Source organism: Acomys minous, assembly GCF_964271855.1.
Source record: "Acomys minous genome assembly, chromosome: 4".
NCBI lineage: Eukaryota > Metazoa > Chordata > Mammalia > Rodentia > Muridae > Acomys > Acomys minous.
The window spans coordinates 76,596,372-76,620,243 of NC_140486.1; the positions used below are offsets into that span (position 1 = coordinate 76,596,372).

At 46.6% G+C, this 23,872-nt stretch overlaps 2 protein-coding genes across 4 annotated transcripts in view; one reads left to right on the forward strand and one right to left on the reverse strand.

Annotated features, from left to right (window-relative positions):
• Positions 1–11,700, forward strand: part of GLS (glutaminase) — a 70,713-nt gene extending 59,013 nt beyond the window's left edge. Inside the window, exons 15-18 of the mRNA XM_084778891.1 lie at positions 5,597–5,658; positions 6,366–6,442; positions 6,541–6,604; positions 9,086–11,700. Of these exons, the coding sequence (XP_084635017.1) occupies positions 5,597–5,658; positions 6,366–6,442; positions 6,541–6,604; positions 9,086–9,242 (360 nt within the window). The 3' untranslated portion in view covers positions 9,243–11,700. The remainder of the gene's footprint in view (positions 1–5,596; positions 5,659–6,365; positions 6,443–6,540; positions 6,605–9,085) is intronic.
• Positions 11,701–14,852: 3,152 nt separating this feature from the next.
• STAT1 (signal transducer and activator of transcription 1) overlaps positions 14,853–23,872 on the reverse strand; it is a 48,666-nt gene continuing 39,646 nt past the window's right edge. For 2 of the 3 annotated variants that reach the window (XM_084778888.1, XM_084778889.1), the window contains exons 21-25: positions 23,611–23,756; positions 21,802–21,987; positions 20,674–20,749; positions 19,654–19,753; positions 14,853–16,341 (exon numbers count right to left, since the gene is read on the reverse strand). In XM_084778888.1, coding sequence (XP_084635014.1) covers positions 16,327–16,341; positions 19,654–19,753; positions 20,674–20,749; positions 21,802–21,987; positions 23,611–23,756 — 523 coding nt within the window. In that variant the 3' untranslated portion in view covers positions 14,853–16,326. Of the gene's footprint in view, positions 16,342–19,653; positions 19,754–20,332; positions 20,750–21,801; positions 21,988–23,610; positions 23,757–23,872 lie in introns of those variants that run through there. The other variant, XM_084778890.1, reaches the window with a different exon arrangement.

Sequence of the window (23,872 nt, forward strand, 5' to 3'; positions counted from 1 at the left end):
TCGACAACTTAAAAATGTTCCTTTAGCCTACAATAAGGTGTGTGTGTGTGTGTGTGTGTGTGTGTGTGTGTGTGTGTGTGTGTGTGTGTAGGATGCCCGAGAACTAACTTTCTTTTGATTCTCAGCTAGGAAGAGGAGAGAATGCTTTGTTTTGTAATGGCACAATCTTCTGTTTTGTACTGACATAATCTCAGTGCTTTGTTTTTTGGCTGGTAGTCATCCTTTAGGAAGACTTTTGCGATTACACGTGACTGAGAAATGTTGAGTGAGACCTTTAAAGAAAATAGGATCTACTGTCATGATGGTTTATTTAACAGTATCCATTCCATGCAATAGATACTGCAGGGGCCAGAAACGGAGACCGGGCTGGTCAGCCAAGACAGCTTTCCAGTTACCTGCTTAAGTTCTTCGTTAAAACCACCCTAACAGGTGGATGAGCCTCAGTTTGCAGCTAGTGAGAGTTAGAATAAAGGTGAAAGTAGTGACCCAGGCCGCCTCCTGCTCGCCCATTTCCCTCCCTCCCAGGATTTAGCAAAGGTCTCTTAGGAATTGAACTAAATTGTTCAGTTTCCTTCTCATCTTTGGATAAGAATATGAGGTCTCTCAAGGACTCGCATCATTGTGGTCAAGTACAGAACTGAGAATGCAGATACCCCGAATTCTGCCTGGTCACTAGTTCATGTCATGTAACCTTCAGTGGCACTTAATAAATAAAACATAGTCGTATTTTACATCTGTCTGTCAGGGATTAAAAAATAACTAAACGTTGAATTTCTCATAATTTACCCACTACATCAATTCAACATGATACAAACTTACAGGTGTAGGGTGTTTAGGGAACAAAAATCTTGATTGAACTTCTAAAGTTCAAAATAAGAGGTTGGTGACATCAGAATGTTAGGATTTCTGTCATATTTTAGAATAGCAAACTTAATGTACCCACATTCACTTCTAGCTGCTACAAAAAAGTAAGATTTTGGCATGCCACACATGCCAGCGCCAGGTGAACTCAAGTGAACTGCAACATTTTTGCCCCACTGTTGTCATGACTGTACAAATAAACTAAGATAACAATGTCTGGATCTGGCAAGTTCTGACAAAGATTTGATAAGGAAAACGTAGAACTGGAAAACATGCCAGACGAGGGGACACTCAGCATTTAACTTAACAAACTTTGATGGCTACATGCCCCGAAGGAATTTTCCACTGTGAGAAGGTATGCATTAAACATTAAAACCCTCGATTCGCGGAGGCCCCGGTCCCTGCTGTGTTTGCTCTGTATTTGCATGTTGCTGAGGAGTCAGAGCAGGTTTTATACCTCTGGCAGTTACTGTTAACTCACTGTTTTCTAGCCCTCCTGTGAAGAGGAGCCTCCCTCACTGTTAGCAGGCCTATGTGCTTTGGCCTGGTACTGGATGAGAGCTGCGCAGTGCCCTTCCCCTCACTGTTACCATATCCCTTCCAGAGGGCATTTCAGTACAAATGAACAGAAAGGGAAATGGACTACCCCTGCCTAAATGTGAAGCTGTTAGTCGTTTTCTGTCTTGATGCCCCACCTCAAAGCTCAGTACATGTGTAATGCCACATCCCTGTAATCCCAGAGTCCTACAGGCTGAGAGGGAGGATCTGAGTTCAAAGCCAGCCAGGGCTTCAGACAGCCACTCTAAAACAGAGTGAGTCTGAAATAGAGGGGCATTTGTGATATACTGGTAAGTGGTATCCAGGTACGTGATACCTTCTAGTGCCTTCCATCTTGGAGAGAGAGAGAGAGTTTGTAATTAAACTTTCTACTGATTTGGACAACATTTAGGCCTTTGTTTTCAATGAGAAGAATAATAAACGTACATGGTTAGTTACCCACCAGTGATTTTTGTTAAGGCAAATTAATGTCACTCCAGTTTATCAAAAAGACACTCGTTGTAGTCATCGCGCTCTTGTGTAATTTCAATTTGTACTTATCGCTGAACTGGAACGTGCTTGAGGATTAAGGCTAATTATATTGTAAGGTAAGCCCTTCCTAGACCTTATTTTAAAAGGTTTCTCTTAGTACTGCTTTTTATCAATGACTAAGGCACTAAACAAGGCACAAAAACTATCTTCAAAGATGCTTAGTCTAAATTCTGGATTTTAAAGGGCAAGGACTGGCAGAACACCTTCCTCAAATGTGCAGGGCCCTAAGTTCAAACCTCAGCACTGAAGAAGAGAAACCACAACCCAAAGCAAAGGCATGCAGTTCAAGGATTTTCACCACCTAGAAAAAGTAACATTTTAGGACTATGGGTAATATATTGATACGCACATTAGAATCTGGAGGGGTTTTTTCTGTAATGGGGGAGGTAAGATACAAAGTACATATACCATAGGGTCATATGTAGTGGTGCAAATATAGGAGGCAAACCTAGGAGATAAATTCCAATCACATACTGTATTAGTGTTCACAGAGAGGTACCTATCACAACTCATTGAGAAATGGATGGGCGGGCGATACTTTGAAGGGCAGAATTCGTATTCGGGTTGTGGGGAAAGGTGCATGCTGTAACAGGACAGGTAGGAGTCTGAGGTAAGAAGGACGGGCACCGAGGCAGCCAGGTGCAGAAGCAAGGGCTTCGTGAGACCAGCTCTGCTGTGTGGGAACTGAGAGAGAAACACAGGCTGGCAAGACTGAGGGACCTTGAGTGCTGCGCAAAGGCTTCTCAGCTGCAGGCAGCGGCAGCGTTGAGTGGTGCTTTGCGAGAGTCCTTGTTTAGTCAGCATTAGTGTACAGCTACACAGTGTACACAGGGTACAGTTAGGAAAGAAAATGAGATTTCTGCTCATATGGAGCTTATATTTAATGCGACTAAGATGGTAAGTAAGCTGGGGGTGGATAATAATAGTTTGGGAAGAACAAGCAAAGTAAGAGATAAGGAGTGAAGAAAAGGCAGGGTCTAATAGACCTGGGTACAGAGATGGGGTTGCCTTACTGGAGAAAAGGATTCTGGGAGAAGTAGAGGCTTTGAATGCAAGATGACCAAAAACTTCCTGGTAGGGTAAGAGTTGAAAGGGAGTGACATGCAGTGTAACCAAGGCGTGGAGCATTTGAGTTCTGCATGTCACGGTAGAGTTGAGCTCTGTACTTATGTTGTAAAGTAACGGAACATGCTGCCATTTTGGTTGGCTGGGGTAAGAGAGGTAAGTAGGTTGCTGCACTCCTCCACTTGAAATAAGCCTACGGCCTACAGCCGTAGAAATGGGTGGTAAGAACTGAGGGGGGGCCTGTAAATGTTTCGGAGGATTAGTTGGATAAGCTAGATGTGGGTTGTCAGAGGCCCCCTCGCTCCACAGGTGCACTATGTGTGGCACACTTCGGTGGGAGGGGCCGGTGCTGGCTACCCTCCTTGACTTCAGCCAGCCATCCCTGTGGAGGACTCAACAAGCAAATGCAGTGACTTCTGGGGTTTAGAATGAACAAGCGGTGAACTGATTCATCACAAACTAGAGCAGTCTGGAGGAGGGAAGGCAGCACAAACCAAGATCCATTGTGGATATGAGTAGGAGTGGGAATAGCCTGGGGGCGTGGCCCAGTTGACAGGTGGACAGGGGAGTCAGGTGAAGCCAGTGGAGTTGGATAGTAGCAACAGGCCTTTGATATGAAAGGTCTAGATTGGGAAGCCATTTCGCCCAGAGGAATCTATGAGCTCATGTGAGGGACACTGGTGAAAATAAAGCTAGTGGCTGCCTTTGAAGTGCGACGAGGCCATGGAGTGTGCACAGTGGTCAACAGAAATGCCTCGGGGATGATACTGTGGTTTGAGGCAGGGCCAGAAGGAAGTGTGTGAGAAGGTGGTAGTTCGTGTAAGCGTATGGCGAGTCGCGAAAATGGGTTTTATATGTCAGTGAAGTGGTAATCAGTGTCAGCTATTTTAGCGTCATCAGCGAGGTTCTTCCTTAACCCTGGGCTTTGTCTGCAGAAAGTATAAGAAACTGAGCAGTGGCAGACTGGAAGCGAGTAGATTCTAACAGGCAATCTTCCTGTGGCCCAGCAGCACAGCGGAGTTGGGGATTAAAGCATCCTGGGCTGGTGAAATGGCTTCCCCCATAAAGAGCACTTCCTGGTCTCGCAGAAGACCAGTTCAGTTCATAAAGAGCACTTCCTGGTCTCGCAGAAGACCAGTTCAGTTCGCAGCACCCTTGTGGGTGACTCACAACTGATTCTAACTGTGGGTCCAATGAGTGTGATGCCCTCTTCTGGATACACCAGACACTGCATTCATGACTGGTGGTTCATAACCCAGCCACTTGGTATCAAAGTCACCAAGAGACTCGGGGAACCTGTTTTTAGCACCTGTGCTAGAAGTCAGACTCGAAGCAGGAGAATGATGCTCAGGTGCTTTCACCATCTTCATGGCTCAGGAGCAGCACTGACATAGCACGAGCAGTGAGGGGCAGGAAGGGGAGTGTGTGGGCTGAAGAAGTGGGCAGGCGTGGACGCGTGAGGGGATAGCAGGTCAGTGGGACCACTCTCATCGCTACATTGGTCCCTACACTTCAGTCCTCTACAGACTCCCATATGCCCGTCAGTCTCCAACAGGGGCATTTAACATTTTAAGGACGTAGCTAGCCGTAGAGCTCTGATTTTTCATGGAGAATCTTTTGGGCTAGTTTCTAGGACACGCTTTCAGTGCCAAGTCGGAGAGGTTCTGCAACTGGCTGCAGTCAGCTTTAAAGTGCACAGGTTGTGGAAAAAGGAGCTGTAGAGTGAAAGAAATGTCACGTTTCCGGTCTGGAAGGAAGCGGTCCCAGAATTGTGGCTTTGTTCCTGGAGAGTTGGGTTACTCTGCTCCAATTAGACTAATGGGTCTACCACTTAGTCCCACTGAGCTGAGTCATCAGAAGGAACGCTGACATCACAGGGCGTGAACTTGGCGGTGTATGATTAGTAGTGTCTGGTCTTGTAATAAACAAGGATGGGTGGTCTGAACGCGGGACAAAAGTGGGTGGTTTTAGAATAACCAGCCCTTTCCATTTCACTACAAAACAAGCAGGTTACTCAAAAGTAGATGGCACCGGAAGAGTGCCTTGGAGTGCTCTGTTAACAGGGACTTTAAGCAGGGCTTTCTGTTCTGAGCCACAAGGCCCCAGTTTACACCAGTCTTCAGGGCAATAATCAAGACTCCAGTGAAGAGCAGCTTTGTTCTTAGGTTTATAGTGATGTACACTAATTTCTGTCTCTTAGATTTGCAAGGAAGTCGGTAACTAGTGGGGACAGTGATGCTGGCACGGATGAGACGCTTACATAGCCTGAGTTAGTTTTTCTCTGTGCTCTGACTTTTACCCACATAGACTTGCTGAGTGTGAGGCATGCTACATGAGGTTTTAAAGGAATTTTCAGTTCTTCTAACTGCAGATGTCAGTGTCATGAGCTCCCAGTATATGTCAATATTCTAGTCTTTCCCACATGCATCTTACTACTTAATTTTCTATCAGTCTGTGTGTGTTCTTTAGCTGTGTACCAGAGATCTGATTAATCCCACAGAAGTCTTGAAAGCACGTGGAAACTACATGGCAGGCAGCATGTGTTTTCTCCCATAAATATCTAGCTTCTCTTTGTTCACAGGTAAAGTCGGTGATAAACCTTCTGTTTGCTGCATATACTGGTGATGTGTCTGCCCTGCGAAGGTATGCAGGCAGGGCGGATATGCTGTGGCTTTGGTGTTGGGAGGTGCATCTGGTCAAGCAGCTATTTTAAGGCTAAGGTCTCCCTAACAACTAATAAAAGTCACCCAAACAAGATATATACTATCCCGCTTCCACTTAGACCCCCCCCCCCCACTTCCTGGGTCTTATGCCTGGGAACTTGTCCTCCCATAAAAGCCCAGGCCTTGTGGTAACTGGTGCACTAACTGGCTAGTGGCTTGTCGTAACAGATCTCTGATGAAGGAGGAGACAGGGTGTTAGGTGCTGTGCCTGTTACCAGGATTAGAGAGGCCATGAACTGCTGGATACTGAGGGGAAGTTCCCTTTCAGAGAGTTGCAACTGACCTTTAAGGTGGGCGTGGCTCAGCTGATGTCCCTGCTCTTTTAACATCTCACTGATACTTGTTGGCAATGTAGGTTAAAGAATGCGAATCAAGCTGCAACTATGTTGCTTTACCATAGGCATTTTTTTTTTTTGCCCCTATTCCTAAGTTTAACCTTAGTTCTGAGAGAGCCAGCTGTTCATCTTACTCCAAAGCTGAGCTAAGGAAGAGAGGCCACATGGCACTGACCCATGGTCCGGCAGAGCATGACACCTGAATGAGAGGCCTAGATTGAACTGATGGGGTAAATGTTAGCACTGGGTTAGACGTAGCGTCAGTAGTGAGTGGCTGTCTGTGACTTTTCAGGTTTGCTCTGTCGGCCATGGACATGGAACAGCGGGACTACGACTCGAGAACAGCGCTCCATGTAGCCGCGGCGGAGGGTAACACACAGACCACTTGCAGCTTTTTTGTTTTGTTTTGTTTTACAGATCTAAATTCTACTTGAGACTAAACTATGTTTTTGTGTTTGGGAGTGCAGGTCACGTTGAAGTTGTGAAGTTCCTGCTGGAAGCTTGCAAAGTAAACCCTTTCCCCAAGGACAGGTGAGTACTTATCTTACCTTCCAGCACAACTGCTAACTCCCAGTTTGAATACACAGCATGGCAGTGGTTAAGTAGTGGTTCTGTGAATCCACCAAGGGGCTCTTAACCACGGTGTCTCACAAAGCAACATGCAAAACCGTGCTGCCTGCGTGACATCGCGCGCCGTGCCCAAGAGTCGTTTCTTACTCAGAAATGTCAGGTGTGACCACCAGGCAGCTCACGTGATAAGGCACGTCTTCCTATTTGAAAAGAGAAAATGGGAATTCTGTTCTCACAGGCTTTTAACTACACAGGGTAGACAGTGCAGACGTGTGGGAAAGTTTGTAAGGAAACAGATTTTTGAGTGCTTTGGAGTTGCTTGGCATTCCTGGGTTGGTTGCAGTCAATTTGGAGGAGTTGGATTCTTAGTCTGTTGAAGGAGAGTTTTGAAGGGAGTGAACGGTGAAGGGGATTCTGCCTGCAGTGGGAAGGGTAATCTCGAGCATTCTGCTCCTCTGTGCTCCCTCTTGGCCCATGTGGCCACCCCCCCCCCCCAGCATGGGGCTGAAGGCAGCGCTAAGCATGCAGTCCTGTGCACACTGCTGGGGCAGCCATCCTAGACTGGGCCGGCTGAGCCACCAGTGCACAGCGAGGAGAGGCTCAGATGACTCTGCGAACCATGCTCGCTGCTGTTTGATGGGTAGGGTTTGCATGAAGCCGGAGAGATGACGCACAGCGTTTGGAACAAGGTGACTACTGTCAGCCAGCTGATTGGATTGCTACGCCTCTGTTTTGAGGGCCTGCATCTTCTTGGTTCAGCTTACAGAAATTGAGAAGCTAAAGTGTCAGTATCTGTAATATAGCAGTTCTGTGAGGTGGCGACATGCTGGCTCTCTCTCCATTCCTATGGTTATGAAAAGGAGTGACTGAAGTAAGCTATGTTGGCAGTCCTCAGGCCTCAAGGTAGGCTCAGGTCCTCCCCTCTGCCCAGTGTAGTGCCCACCATGGTTTTCTGGAGTAAGAACCTGAAAGTGTTGCTCTGTGTTTATAGCTCAGCTCAACCACTACTTAATGCATATTGGAAATATTTGCTGTGTGAATTTTTCCATTCCTCACTGGCCTCTAAGCATGTGGAAATAGAGGTCTGTTTCCTTCTTACAGGCAAAAGGTAGCTGAATAACTTGGTAACTGTGTACTCAGCTATTCCAGAAATGAAGCCTAGACCCAGAGTCAGTGTCACCTGATTATAAAGTAGCAAGAGCCAACAGTGTATTCATTACAGTTGTACTTTTCATTGTGTCATGGAGAGATGTAAAGAAGATGGTGTGGCAATTTTCCCAAGAGCTGACACCGATACTTGGTCCTGTGAGAGCACAGCTTCCCCAATGAAAGCCATGAAACAGGGAAAAGCCAGTAACTCGGATGGTATTCCAGAAACAGAGATATGTCAAGTTTTACTTACCTGGCTTTAAAAATTAAGAACAGGCCACCAGAAACATTTAAAATGCAAACTTGGGCACTTTCTGGTTTCACAGTGTGACCTATTAAGAGGAAGAAAGGGTCGGGACAGGTACAGAACAGTGGAAAGCAGCATGGAGCTGGGAGGAGGGGCAGCAGGGTGAGAAGCTAGCAGATGGAGTGGAGGGGTCCCAGGAGCTAAGTGGCTGAGGAGCACCCCTGGGCTGAGGAGCACCCCTGGGCTGAAGGCCACACCTGGGCTGAGGGGCACCCCTGGGCTGAGGGTCACACCTGGGCTGAGGAGCACACCTGGGCTGAGGGTCACACCTGGGCTGAGGAGCACACCTGGGCTGAGGAGCACACCTGGGCAGAGGAGCACACCTGGGCAGAGGAGCACACCTGGGCTGAGGAGCACACCTGGGCTTGGGCTTTGTGTACCCTCTCCTTGCGCAGAGCGCTCAGCTGACTCTGCTGTGGCGGCAGCTCTTGTCCATCTCCATCTCCCCCTCCCAGCAGCACATTAGTGTGGAGGAGTTCTGGGGAGGCAGTGGCCAGTTGAGCCTGCAACATCCTGCCCTTACTGGATATGATGAGAGTCCCTTCCTCTGCGCAGCCCTTGCTTGTCTAACACGTACTTAGTGTCGTGAGGTTATTGGAGACCTGCAAGATGCTAGGGTTTGTTGTGACTTGTGAATTCACAGGGGCGTAAGTTTCCTGTGACGGGTTAGGATGATGTTACACTACCTGATTTTTAAATCTCTGTCAATACTAGACTTCGCTTCCAAAGGCCCCTCCTCGTTTTCTCTGGGCTATGGAAACAGGATCTCTCCACAAAGCTCCTTCTGTTGCCCTCATTATCAGGGTGTCTCAGACTGGTGTCTGAACTCTGAGTGCCTCCGTGTGGCTTTGCATTCCGGCTTGTCATACTGTGACAGCAGCTGAGCACGTGTGGCCACGGAACCTGGCCGGAAAGCCTGGGGCTGCCGGGCAACTGTCTTCATGCAGTAGTTCCTTGAGTAATGATCCCATCTGTGCTTGCTACAGGTGGAATAACACGCCGATGGATGAAGCACTGCACTTTGGACACCATGATGTTTTTAAAATCCTCCAGGAATACCAAGTCCAGTACACACCTCAAGGCGATTCTGACGATGGAAAGGAGAACCAGACCGTCCACAAGAACCTCGATGGGTTGTTATAATGGCCTCGAATCCCAGGACTGAAATTACTTACCCACGCCATTGTGGAACGTGATTATGAAGAACTTGTATATTTCTATCTGGTAGTGATGTGTATTTTACATTTGTCATTGCAGTGTTACTGGAGTTTTCTTCATTGTGCGCACAGGACAAATCTGATTTCTTTGGGAAAAAATAGAAACAAAACAACCTCCCTTGATAATGTGAGCAAGAGTTACCTCGTGCGTTGTACAATTTGATGTAAAAGAATAGTTACCAGTGCTAGCTGAACTGTGTGGTCGTCATGATTGTGTGTTTTGTAAGTTACCAAGCCCTGGTGATGGTATGCTCATGCAGTGATAAATTAATCCTTGTTGTACAGTCTGCCTACAGGGGTAGATGCTGTCATTAGACAAAAACAGTGTGATATCCAAGACTTTAAACATAGATTTAGTTTGAGTGTTTGAACAACCATTTGCACTTACATGGTTGAGTGTTATAAATGTCTACCACCCTCACACTTCACAGTGCGACTCCTTAAATATTAAAATAGTTATTAACTGTTCATAGAATATGCCATTTCGGTTTAGACTTGATCAGGGAATCTGTTAAGATATGTTTGGTGACCAAAACATACGTGTGAATATAGTTCTAGAACTTTCAACGTTTCCTCTCTGTATGACCTTCAGGCCAGCCTCTCTGGTGTTTAGCCATCTGTCACTTTCTCTGAGCTTGGATGTGAGCGCTGGCACAGCATGCAGTTTTCACGTGTCCTCAGCAGCTCATCGCGTCTCACATTTCTGCATCAGAGTTAGAGCTTGGCCAGAAGCTCTTTGTGTACAGAAGATGAACCAAAGTTACCGACGTCTAAATCACTCATCGGTCTTAAGAGGAAAGACCATGATACTGCAGGCTCTTAGGTTCTCTCAGCTTCTACAGTAAAGAAACATTCAGAAATGCTTTCAGTTACCAAAGTAATAATGACACACTTAGTAAAGCTACAGGTAACATTTGCTTTTAATCCTGTTGTCAAGTCTGCATCAAGATAGCAAGCAGTCCTTTGTGAGGGCCCCAGGTACTGCTCCATGTACCGTCTCTCCTTCTACTGCCATCTGTTGGTGGGTGGTATTGTTCATAAGAAAAGACTGCTTCACTTCTAATTTAGACCTACCATTTCTTTGTTTTGGAAAGGTAATTTATAATTAACCTACGAAACAGGTAAAAGCAACCTTATAAGGAACATACTTTTCTAGAAATCGCACATACTGTACCCCTCTGAGAGATGAGGGGTATGTTAGTGAGGACTTGTGACACTGAGCACACGTGTGCCTATGTGGGCACACACACAAATGGACTTCTTAGAAACCGCTTTATGAAATAAGCAAAACTCTCAACTACACAGACCCTAGTGGTTACCACAGTAAAACAGCTTCTCCTTTGACCCTCACTATGGCTACTGATTACAGTCTTCACGCCAGTAGCCTCCAGCTTTGATCCTGTTCTCAAAGTCAGTGCTTTGGCCGAGCCCTTCCATTCCCGAGCCAGCATCTCCCTTGATGAAACCAGCCAGTGCTCCTCCACCAGGCCAGACAGCACCTCCTAAGTTCCAGAGTCTGTGGGAGGGACAGTGGCAGCCAGCCTTGTCACTGTGTTCCTGCTTCCACACGCCCCTCCAGACAGGTGGGCAGGTGGTACTTAGAACACTGTGCACAGGGACAGCAGCAGCACCTCCGAAGTTAAGGGGTGAGCATGCCGTGACTGGAATCCACTGAGACGATGCTATCCCTGAAACCGCTGGCCCCGTGTGATTCAGTGCGACTTAAATACAACCAGTGACTTTGAGGATTCCCTTCAATGACAGTTTTGTATATTATCTGAGAACAAATGTTTTCATCTTAGTTCAGTGCTGTTTTGTACAGTCTTTGTGGCTTACTTTAGTATGCTCTTTTTCCTCATAGTGTTATGACTATGTGCCAGGTCTTGCTCTGGCTGTTTGCTATTGGCTGATAATCATGAGGACACTGTTTAAATGCTTGAATGAGCTGTACACTGCTGCCATCGGTAAACTCCAAAGATCTCTTTGTTTTGGCTTTACGACCTTATGTAATTTTTCTGTATCCCGGAACCATTACTTGATCATGTTGGTTTGAAGCTCTGTTTGCACTGCTGTTTCTGCTGTCTTGGTTCTGACACCCGTGTCTGGTGATACGCTACGCCCCACTGCTGCCTATACTGCGCTTTAGCTGCCCAGCTGGATGCGCTGTTGGTCCAGCTGTCTGTCAGGGACGTGATAACCTGATTTTGGATTTAGATCCGTGCTGGGGAGTCCACAGCTATGAATGTATTTAATTCCAACGTTTCCCAAAATGAAACCTTGAAACTATAAATTGTAAGTATTCTGAAGTTGGGAAATATTTATTTTAAATGAGATCAGGTAGTGTTGCTTTTTACGGCATAATAAATATGTGTATTGAAAACAAACTGTGAGAAATGAATTTTGTTAAAGTCACTAAGGTTTTCTCTGTGCTGTCGGGTTGGAGGTCTGTGGCTGGTTTACATCTAGTGTGAACCAGGCAGTATACAGAAGCATCAAGTGGAGTTTGGACCACAGGACCAAGTTGAGAACTGAGGACTCAGCGGTTAAGGTTAGTGGTGAGCAGGCTAGTTGAGGCGTCTCGAAGCTCGTGCCACACGTTTACAGCTAGAATGCTCAGGACACCCTGCTGCTCCGTGCCTTGGCAAGTATCCTTGAACAAAAGCACAGCTACACAGAGCAGTGACATCTACCTGGAGAGCCGATACAACAGTGCCATACCAGGATCTGAGCTGGACTAGCTGTCAGTTCCCCTGGATTCCTCATGTGCTTTTCAACACCAGTGCTAGGAAGCCCTGGTCGTCGGTGAGCCCCCTCTTGGGTATAAAGTCAGCGTATGCTTTTCTAACCACAGAGAAGTTGTGTGAACACCACACCAATCTCATACTTAATGTATGGAAGTTACGTGCCACAAACTAAGCTGCTTGGTTATAGGGGCCGTGTTAGGCCATCTCTGTCGCTGGTATTTTAGAACTTGAAATGACATGTGAAAGTCTCTAACTAGCCCACTCTCTTATTGAAGATGGGACCCAAAAGCAGACCACGACACGGAACTCTTAATCCCACAGTCTTTCCCTGAGCCCCAACACACAGTTGTAATACACGTCTTCACTTGCGCATACAGCTAACAGTTACTAGCTAAAGCCTCTCAGGTGAGTTCTGGGCCAAGCATGACTGCTAGAGGGTTAAGTCCTGCGACAGCAGGCAGCTCCTGCTGCGCAGATGGAAGCTTGGTGGCAGTGCAGAGCCCACAGGTGACCCCGAGAGTGAAAGCTATATGTTGCTACGATATTGATCATCCTATCTTTATGGCACTTCTTTTAGAAGTTTAGGTTGAGTTTTATTTGTTAATCTACAGTAACATGAGTAAGTTCATACATCTTGGATGCTCAACGAGATAAGCCATGGATATAATAGGCACTTACATGCTTTTAATAAAAGGGAAATTGTGTATGAAAGGACAGTCAGTAGGCTAGCGTGTGTGTGTGTGTGTGTGTGTGTGTGTGTGTGTGTGTGTGTGTGTGTAGAAGGGTCTAGAGTTAGTAATAGTTAAGGCAGTGGTTTTAAAAGGAGGTGAAATAAGCTTAGCACAGTGGGCTGGAATGCATTGCGAGAAGAGAGCTTCATTTTATGGAGCTTGACCTGCCTCTGGGCCTCATAGGGCTAGCCAGGCCTCTCGCTGCCTTCTCAAATGACCAGCAGAAAGTCTGCTATAATGAAACTACACAGTCATGACACCAAAATAACATGACTTCGTTTATGCACAGGACATGGGGAAAGGCTACAGGCACATCAACAGTAAGGAGCTGAGTGTTACAGTATTATAAAATATAAAGTTCACAAATACGTGACAGCTCTGCCTTTTGGGTAGCTTTACTTTGTGTACTCAGTATAATTTTAATACGTTGGGATTAATTTCTTCAATAAATCATATAATCCTTTTAAATTCTGAGCACCAGTATACACAGCCCAAATTAAGACCCCCAGAACATGAAAGATGAGTTTCACAGATCGTCACTGAGCAGTCAAGCCTTTAGAAAAACACTGAGCGGCCTCAACTTCCTGCACTTGGTTGAAGTTTTATTTCTTGGAAATTAAAAACATTTTCCTAAAATGTTTACATTATCTGTAGCTTTTGACGAGTTAAAAAAATTAGGATATGAGTATAGATGTTTTGCTTTTGTGTATATATGTATGTATACCTTGTGAGTGCCTGGTACTCTGGAGGTCACAAGAAGGCATCAGATCCCCTGGAACTGGAGTTATGAATGATTGTGAGCCCCCCCAATCGTTGTGAGTGTTTGGGAACTGTCCCTGGGTCCACTATGAGCTCAACAAGCACTCTAACCCACTGACCCATCTCCCCAGACACCCGCTGGCTATTTTTCCTTCACAAAATCTCTACTAAGTGTTACTGGGTAAAGTGATAGTAGTGAGTATGACCTGGTGTCTTAGGACATCTTCATTTATGACAGGGGGCATTTGTTTTGTTTACTACTGTCTTCCAAGCATCTGGAATAGGGCCTGGTTCAAGGCAGACACTCAATGTATCTAATAAATGAATGAATAATGAATAGATAAAAATACTAACATAATATTAAAAATATTAACATGTAAAAATAAAGTGAATAAATAAACTAATGAAAATAAACAAATGAATCTTACACAAAGGATGCCTTCGGGTAACTAATACCGTCAGGATGGGGAACAGTCTCCCAGCTCCAAAAGGAGGTAAAAGAGTTTTCATAATGCTTTGCAGCTTTCCTGGTGCCTCCCCAGGACAGTCGGAAGCCATGGGTCTGATCTGGGTACTGAGACGTGCCTTCACATTCCACATCGGTTTTCAGGCAGTCAATGGATTCCATCTCTGTAAAGCCACCCAACTATCTGTTTATCCCAAGTGCAGCATACACGCTCTGTACTTGAAAATGCCACCCTAAACATATTCAAACACACAGCATCCTTAAGCTGGGGCATGTTTGATGATTCTTAAAACAGTCAGTTATCTGGAAATGAATGTCTTGTGCTGACTTAGATGCTTCTTTTTACCCCCGGAGGTATGATCTCTTGTAGCCCGGCTGGCCTTGAACTTGCTATGTAGCCAAGAATGACTTTAAAGTCCTGACCCTGTGCCTCTGCCTCACAAGTAGCCTCACCACTATGCCTGCCCACTGACCTACTTTAAACTGCCATAGTTACTATGACTGTGTAATCAAGGGTGACACTTAGAAAATAGTGTTATTACTCGTACTTTAAAATAGGACTGATATGGGTCTGGAGTGATGGCTTAGCAGTAAAGAGCAATGGCTGCTCTTCCAGACGTCCCAAGTTCAGTTCCCAGCACCAGCATGGCAGCTCACAACTGTCTCTGACTGTACTCCCATTTGACTTTAGTCCCATTGGATCCAGTGCCCTCTTCTGGTATGCATATATTGAGACAAAACACATATACATAAAACACATACTTAAATAAATTAAAGTCATTTAAAATATGACTGACCCATAAATGAGATACATATTAAACCAATTCACAAAACTAGACATTTTAAATATCTTTATATTAAATAATAACGGGAGCCTAACATAATTTTGACATTTTTAAGTCTCAACTAGTACAACAGAGTGAAACCGTAACAACCCATTCTCAACAGGCAACGATGAAAGCAGTGGTTTGATCTCAGCATTTAGAAACAATATATATATTTTTAAAGGTTTTGTTTCTTGATCATCTCGGTTTAAGGGTCTGTGAAAGCCCATGTTGCTCCTCTACGTAAGTGAAAAGAGAGGCGGCCTCCTCTTCCCTGCAACGCTAAGAAAAGGACTGTGCATATACTTAATGTGCTACAAAAGTGGACTTAATCTCCACCAAGGTAAGACAAAGGACTGTAGGACAACACAGGCACAGTGGTGACAATGGAAGCCAGCAACAGCAGCAGTGTGGACAGTAGTCAGTAACAGCTGCTCATAAGAACCCTGCCAGCCAACCCAATACCTGAACCACCGAAGAAATAAAAGCAGCACATGCCACAAGACGTCGTCCCTCAAAAAGGAGTGACAGAACCTAGGAACCATGGGGCTGCTTGTGAATTATATGGTCAGAAAAATATATTCATCTGTGGAAAAAAAGTTTCCAGTGCATTTACATGGGGTATTTTGAAATTATTTGCTACTCATACGTAGTTAGGTTTTTTTTCCCCAATTTTATGGTTAATTAAGACAACCAGCTTAAAAAAAAATAGACATTTAAGACATTTAAGAACATAAATTAAACTGTTAGGTTTATCTGTATCTGTAATTTCAACTTTTGCCTTAAGGAAAGTTTCTTCCTTAATGGGTGTGCAAAGATAATTTTATTTAACATTTGACCAGTATGACAGCAAAACTCATTTAGCTTGGTGGAGTATAGACTAAACAGAAACTACTTGTGAAACTACTTGGAAAATGTTCTTTCCTCTACTGCTGTTTACTTTCATTTATCCCTAACCAACAACAAAGCTAATCCCCTGAAGAGAGCAACTGTGCATTTAATTTTACATGGCCGATGTAGAAGATACAGTAAGACACACTCAGCTGAAGGATGGCCTTCATCTATAGTGTGATATATCATTGTATGTCAAGTTGACCTTGAACTCTACCATAGGTGAAACAGTGGGGACATGTTAATATTGGTCTTCTGGGACAAATATTCCTACCTCAAGAAGGTCCCCTGTCACTGTCTACCTTTCCAATCATGTGCAGCACTTAAGCACTACACTAGAAGTTACTAGAAGTTGCTGTGCCCTACCTACACAGTTTGCATAAGTGACTTTCCGTTTCACCTTCAGTAAGACGCACGCCGTCCTTCAGAGCGACTGGTTTCTGATTAGAGGAAGATCCACTGGCTATCGTCAGAGTGCAGCAAGTGTGTGGTTCTTTCTCGCATTTCCCTAGAAATACCGCGTGTGAAGGAACAGTAGCAGGAAAGGATCACAGATGGGAAGAAAAATGTCGCCAGAGAAGAGAGAAATTCGTGTTTATACTGAGTTCATCTGCAAAGAGACAAAATGCAGTTAGGTTCGTCCGTCCTGCGCATCCCATGCTGTGCGATTCGTGGGTTCACACGGTTGCAGGAGGCAACCGGGCAGGAGGGCAGGAGAATGCTTCCTACAGCAAACTACCACCCTGTCCTCCCTGCACTAATCGGGGCCTTTGACATCACCTAAACTGATGGATTACTACTCTCTGACCTGCGGGATTAACTTCCTGGCTCAACCCAGACAGACCATAGAAAGCTTTCTGCTGCTATGCAAGTCTGGGGACAGGCGCACGGCAAATCAGCGCATTCAAACCAAATGTGAGGAAATGCTGAGCCCTATGGCAGAGGGAGAGAGGGACCGATGGACCAACGAGGGGGAAATGAGGACTTCCCCTGACAGGCCACTGAGTAAGCAAACTTAACAAAGCCTGCGTTTCCGATATGGGCCAGAGAAGCCGACTCACAACGAAGCACTTCAGCACTGGCTCCCTCGCCTGCCCAGCCGCCCTGGGTACCGGACTCAGCAAACTGTTCATCAGGCAGCCCTGGCCTGCTGCTGGCTCTGGCTTCCACGCTAGTGCAGTTCTGGGTGTCTCTGGGCTGGTTCTGCTCCTTGGTTGCTCTGAAGACTCTTCTGACACTGACGCTGCAGGGTATGGGTGTGTACGTGCTGCCTGCGTCATGTGTTATGTATTCCAGAGGGTTCAGGCTAACCGTCCTTCAGCGTACAGGGAGGCCCTCTAACAAAAAGCTCCAGACGCCAGAAAAACCAGTGCCAACTGCACCACAGCACAAAGGCTCTTGGGAGTTTTAGGGGAGCGATTATAGATTGAAAAGCATTTGAAGGGTTTGCCTCTTAGGTTGCAGTCTGGTTGATGGCACAAGTCTGTAGCTGAACCAGTGTAGTGTAGGAGCGGGGGCGGGGAAGGGTAAAGAGATTACCCTGCACCCGTGCACCTGTCAGCTCTGCAAACCTCAAGGTCGTCACATGCTAAGTCGCCAGGAGCACCTGGCACATATTCTGCTCAAAGTCTTAAATCTGAAAGCATGTATAAAATGTCCAGTACACATGAAAAATAGCAGACACTCTGTTGATATTCGCTCTGGACAAAGGCCTCTAGGAAAGTAGGCTAGTCCTTTTCCGGTCCAGAGGGACAAGCCTATTGTATGGAAATATTAAACTAAATAAGTACCCACGTCATATCAGAGAAAACACCAGTACATTGGGCCTTATGGGCAATTCCTCAGGAGCCTGGGAGGCAAGGCTAGACCAGCCAGCAACCCTAGCTATCTTTTAAGTCCATGGCTGCCACCTCTACACTTGTTGGAAATAAGCTATCCCTGAGAGTCGCTTCTACCACAGAGCACACACCTAATCCATTTGTTTGTTTTGTGACAGAGTCTCTGTGTAGCCCAACGTGGCCTCCACCATGAGATCCCCCTGCCTCAGCCTCCCAACTGCTTAGGATTACAGGCAGAAATCATGAATTAGGTAGAGGACGGAGCACATCATCGTGGAGTTAAGCCAATCTGACAGGCCAGGCTCATCCTTACCCGGGCTAACCCGAGGGGGGCCTCTGCTGGAGCCGCTGAGATTGCTGGAGCCTCTACTGTGATGGGAGGGCATCTGTCCCACACTAGTTTATTAGGCCTATGCATCCTTACCTATCTACTCCACAAGGCAAACAAATAAGACCACTGGTACAGAATAGCTACAGGGGGGCAGCCAAAGACTACAAAAGCATTTCCTGGAATTTGTTTGGGGGTGTGAAACGCCCCCTCAGCATCGCCTTCCAGCATGTTGAGAGCAGTGCTCTGTGAACGAACGGAGGGACTGACAGCTTAGCGTTTCTGGGTCACAAACAACGGCGATGGCCGCGGGAACTCTGGGCCCCAAATCTCAGGCGTGGGCGCCCTGCCCAGCGCCGCCTTCACTTGACTGGGCGCCAATGGATTCTGCCTGACACACAGGAAGTGCCTTCTAAGTGCCCCCCACCAATGGTGGCTGTGGGGATGGCAAGTGATTTTATGAGTGTAAAAGCTCACCCCATTTGGGAACCCCGTGATCTATCTTAAATTTTCTGAATCAAACTTTACATTACTTCATTTTTCATATGAGACTTCCGGAACACTTCTCACACAAATATTAGCGTGCTACTTTGAAAAGACCAAAGGCTCCGTTCCTCAAGAAAATAGCACTATTTCGTGGGCACACTAGCTGAGCGAAGGTCAACAGGCAGGGAGCTGTAAGAAAGCTGCTTGATGATTTTTAGTATGCGTCATGAGGCAAAGAGTGAGGTCAAGGCCACACATGGGAAACAGCACCCGTGAGGCGACATTTGGGCATTCTCCAAGCTTGTGACTATCTGTGCATGACGCCTTACTCACAGGGCCCTCACCCTCTCCCATCCCCTTCTCCGACCGCCCTCTCAGTACCGAACACATTTTTTGCCAAACACAAAGTACATGATGATGAAGAAAGGCCTGCACTGGCTAAGAGAATTATTTTTGAAAGCATTAAGCAAGCTTTGAAAAATAAAACTGGACTGACTCTGTGTGGAAAAGAGCTTAAAATTAAACAGCATCAGCAAAACTCCAGTCACCCAAACAAAACACGTGGGATGAAGGATTCCCAGGCTGAAAGGCAAGCAGTGCTATTTAATCTGCTGAATAACATTCTCGCAAAAGAAGATTCTCTTTCGCAAACACCGTGTTTCTATTTAGATAGTAGACCCATTAACTCACACTCCCTGAGCCGTTCCGTCTGCCCAAGTCCTTTATAGCCCCGGAAGCCAGCAGCATGAGCTAGTTCGGAGAGCTAAAACAGGCCGAGATATCTGCTCCACTGCAGCTAGCCAGCAAGCAATCAGTGGGCCCAACAAGCATCCATTCCTTATGAAGGGTAACTCCTTCACTGAGGCCCCAGGTAGACACAGCAGCCACAGGAAAACATCTGCCTCTGAAAGCAACCTTGGTCCCCTTAGCATGTGACTGTTCCACAGGGCTAGACCTTTCTACCTCGTAGGGGAAGGGAATGTGTGCACCTGAAACGCCAGGGATTCAAATCCTGTTGATGAAGCAGCTAGCTTCAACACAGGCTCATCTAAAAATAATGATGATGATGGTGACGATGGTGATGATGGTGATGGTGGTGATGGTGGTGGTGATGATGGTGATGGTGGTGGTGATGATGATGATGATAAAATAAACGCCCTTTCCTTGGCTCTGCCCGCAGCTGCTCCTCACAGGCAGACTTCAGATCTAGGGCACTGGCAGCCTGCCTCAAGCTTTCTCAGGGGTGGGAATACATCTCCTCGGTACTCACCATGCTGTCAAATTCCGAGCCCACTATCCGAGACATCTCATCAAACTCCTCTGGAGACATGGGAAGCAGGTTGTCTGTGGTCTGCAGCCTAGAGGGATGGCTAGAAGAGAGAGAGGAGAGGGCAGCGTCAACACCTAAGCTACGTAGGCAGCGGTGCAAATGGAGACACTCTTATCTGTGACTGAGGGATCGCTTCACGTCTTTACTTCATTCAGAAAAATGCACGCTTTATAAAACATTTCTGAAAGATTACAGATCGTGGGAAGTTTATGTCCCCAGCCCGGCCCCTTGGGAGTCGCTAGACTTTGGACATGAGTAAGTGCCAGACGGAGCCTACACCACTGCTGCCTGCTGGAGCCTCAGTGTGAAATGTGCAGTGTCGTCCTGCAATGGCAGAGTCTCGAGGCTCACCCTGGACAGAAAAGCACCAAGGAACGTCTGGGGATCCCTCGTCCCTACCTTGAAGTCTATGCAGACAGGGCTGCTCCACAGAGTGCGCTACATGAAGGCTACATCCATTCACCCCCAGAGAGTGCCGCAAGCCAAATAACTGACAATGACTTTCCAACACTTTCTACCTTTTATGAAATGAAACAACAGAATAAAAGCAAGCGGAGAAAATGTATCTCAGTTATGACTTAGGCCTTCACTTGATTGAAAAGAATTACTTTCCCACTCATCAATTTTTGTTTATTTTATTCATACTTTTTTTTTTCAAAGTTATCAGTTTGGGGAGAGCGTATATTCCTTACATACAGCTTTGTTTTATTTTGTTCATTGTTGTTTTGGGTTTTGTTGTTGTTGTTGTTGCTGCTGCTGCTGCTGCTGGTGTTTTTTTATCTTACGACAGTAAAATGCTGGTAAACAATGACACCAGGACTACTTATGATCTTTCCAAAAAGTCCGACTGGTGACAACATGAATGACAACGAAAAGCAAGTCAGTGCAATCAAAGGGCCCCAGCCAGGAACGAGGCTGGCCTGAGGTTCTGAACATGTCAAGTCTTCTGCGATCACTTACACTTCAGACACAGAAATCAACTCAGTCTTGATGTATCCAGTTCGCTTAGGGTCATCGAGCTCCATGGGTTCCGGTGCTGGAAGCAAGCACATCATTACAGTTCGCAAAGCAGGAATCACAGGGGAACACAACAGGCACTTTGACAAGTCTCTTTGACTTGACAGCTCATTGTCCTGAAGCCTTATGGGTCATGACCTTCCTGCACAAGTCACCTGAAAGCCTGGTGGGAATGGAGGAACAAGCAGGCAAGGGCTAGGCCTCTTCCCAGGGCTTGTAATCTGACAAGGTGTGTGAGGCCACGCATGCTAAGGACTCTCTGTCCAGCTGGTGGGATACGCGTGGCCGTGGGGCAGGCCAAGGGCAGCCGCACTGCACCAGAAGTCCTGATAGTGTGTGACTTCAGATTCCAAAAGCTATCAGCTTTATTGGCAAAGCAGGCGGGGCCTAACCTGAACTGTTGGAAATGTAGTCCGGTGACCTGGGAGGCGGGCTTGTATCCTAAGATAAAAGTTTCCCGTTTGTCTAGTCACTAACAAACGACTGAGCCCACCTCAGTGGACCACTCACTTATCCTGGACCTTGGTTCTCTCCATTTTAACCCAAGCAGGCTGGGAGAAACTGGTTAGCCTTAGATCGTACCCTTTACCCCTCTCATGTGGAAAAACTAGTAACAAATATACAAAAGAAGACACAGCCCCTTCCAATAGCCTTCAAACAGAAACATGTATTCACTCCTTGCAGCTCATTTCAACTTTATTGAGTTTATGCTGTGTGCTTTTTTTTTTTTTTTTTTTGAGACAAGGTCTCTCTGTGTAGCCCTGACTGTCCTGGAATCACTTTGTAGACCAGGCTGACCTTGAACTCACAGAGATCCACCTGTTTCTGCCTCCCGAGTGCTGGGACTAAAGGCGTTCGCCACCACGCTCGGCTTGTGCTGTGTTTTAAAAAGCCTGCTACATTAATTCAAGAGAGTGGTAACACTATAGTTGGCATTTGTGCCACCACTGTTCCACCTATAAGACAGTGAGGACCAATGTGAGTTACTGAACTTGTCTGGGATCAGCTGAACACCAAGAACAACCTCCCTACACTCTCCCTCACAGCCGCCACAGCTTGCGTCACACTCACCTTCCTTTGGCCTGGAGTAATACTTTCCGAAGGCATGGTCTTTGTCAATATTGGGGTACAGGTACTTCAGGGGGTTCTCTGGTATGTTCTCGGCAGCCATGACTTTGTAATTGCGAATAATATCTGGGAAAGTAACAGCTGAAAGCTCTTTCTTCGTGTAGGGTTCAACGGCATGGAAGTCGGGCTCTAAAAGGAAGGAACTGGTGAGGCCCAACCCCAGGGAGAACCAAAGCAATTCAAGGGAGCCCAGTGAGAACCAGGTGCCGCCTGCCAACCCTCGGGAGCCTCTGTAGTTCTAAGGACATAATCCTGCCTAAGGCAGGAAGCAAACACCGTTTTCACTGTTTGGTCACAACATACTTGTTGATCTCCAGACAGCGTCTAACTCTAGCCTAGAGCATCTCTAAGAGCTTGCATTCCTAACAGAGCAGCGCCCAGCCGCAGATACATAATCACTGCCCAGGTCGCTAGGCTCAGGCTGCAGAGCACGTTATTAAAGATCGGCTCTTTCTGCTTTTCCTTTCAGATCGAGAAATTCTGTTTTATTAAAAACAAACAATTCTCGAACCAAAACTAAGATCCTGTAATGTTACTTCTTCCCAACAGCCCTCCAGGCTATAAGGTGTGCTTCAGTGCTCTCCTGTGAGGAGCCAGGGTGTGCACTGCTGCTCTGATAGCTCCCTTCCCACCCCCACCCCCACCCCCACCCCCGTATGTGTGTGTGTGTGTGTGTGTGTGTGTGTGTCTGTCTCTCTCTCTCTGTCTCTCTGTGCCTGTCTCTGTCTCTCTCTCTTTGTGTCTGTCTCTGTCTGTCTGTCACTGTCACTCTCTCTCTCTGTCTCTCTCTGTGTGTCTGTCTCTGTCTCTCTGTGTCTGACTGTCTGTCTGTCTGTCTCTGTCTGTCTCTCTCACCCCCCCTCCCCCAACTATCCTAGAGCCTAAATCCCTGTAGCCGTAGCTGTAGCTGTAGCTGTAGCTGTAGCCGTAGCTTTCCTGGCTGTTTCTCGGCCCACCTCTCAGTGGCCTTGGGAAAAGAGCTGCCAGGAGGAAAGAAACCAGGCCAAGCTCAGCACCAAGCCTGCACCAGGCCGATTTGGGGCCTCCTGCTCTTTTTATCAGAACCAGACCGAAACAAGTAGAATCAGAAGACTGTCCTTTTTTCTGAACCAAGCCACCGAATACCCAGAGACAGCCCAGCTTTCCCCTCAGCTCTCCAAGCAAGCCTTAAGCAACCATCAGTTTGTGGCGCTTACTTTTCCCATTTGTTCTGTTCAGTTTCATCACAGGAAACCTGCTGTACAATAGCACGGTTCTGGCGTGCTTTACCATTTGGTTAAGTAGAAATCTAATATGCAGCAGAGCGGAAGGTGCTGCCCCTCTGCTGGGAGGTGGGCGGGGCTGCACCTCACCCAGGCAGTCCTGCTAGCAGGTGTGTGGAGGAATCTGCAAAGCCCATCTCACAAAGCCTGTCTCACCCAGGCACTATATCCCAGAATGAGCTGAGTCTGAAATCGTACACTGTGGGAAATGTGATCCTTCCAACAACTTGGTGCAGAGAGCACTGATTCACATCGTTGATCTGCAGGCACACAACCCTGAGAGAAAGGAAAAACCTGGCCTTGTGCTCAGAAATGCATCGTTTCCACACCCCGTCTGCAGGCAACGTATCATCACCAGTGTCCACCGTGGCTTAGTCTCTCTTGGAGAGCTTAGTGTGCAATTATAGGGTATGCGATTTCCGTCCCCAAGCTACTCTAACAGCCTGGTGCGTGTGCCAGAGTTCACACGTGTGCAGCTGGCTTCACTCACCGCCTCCATTTTGGGACCGCTCCACCCATGTGAATGTGATGGCTCCTTCCCGGGAGCTCTCACTGAACCGAAGCAGGAAGGTCCCAGGCTGCTGGTCCTTGAGCAGAGCACGTTCTCGCTCCTTGCTGATAAAGCCCATGATGCACCTGGGCATTAAAGAGATTTGTGGAGATACTCTGTGATTCATTTATGAATTTAATTTTCACCGCTGCATACTACAAAAAAACATATGCTTTCAAATGTTTAACTGACACTGAAACGA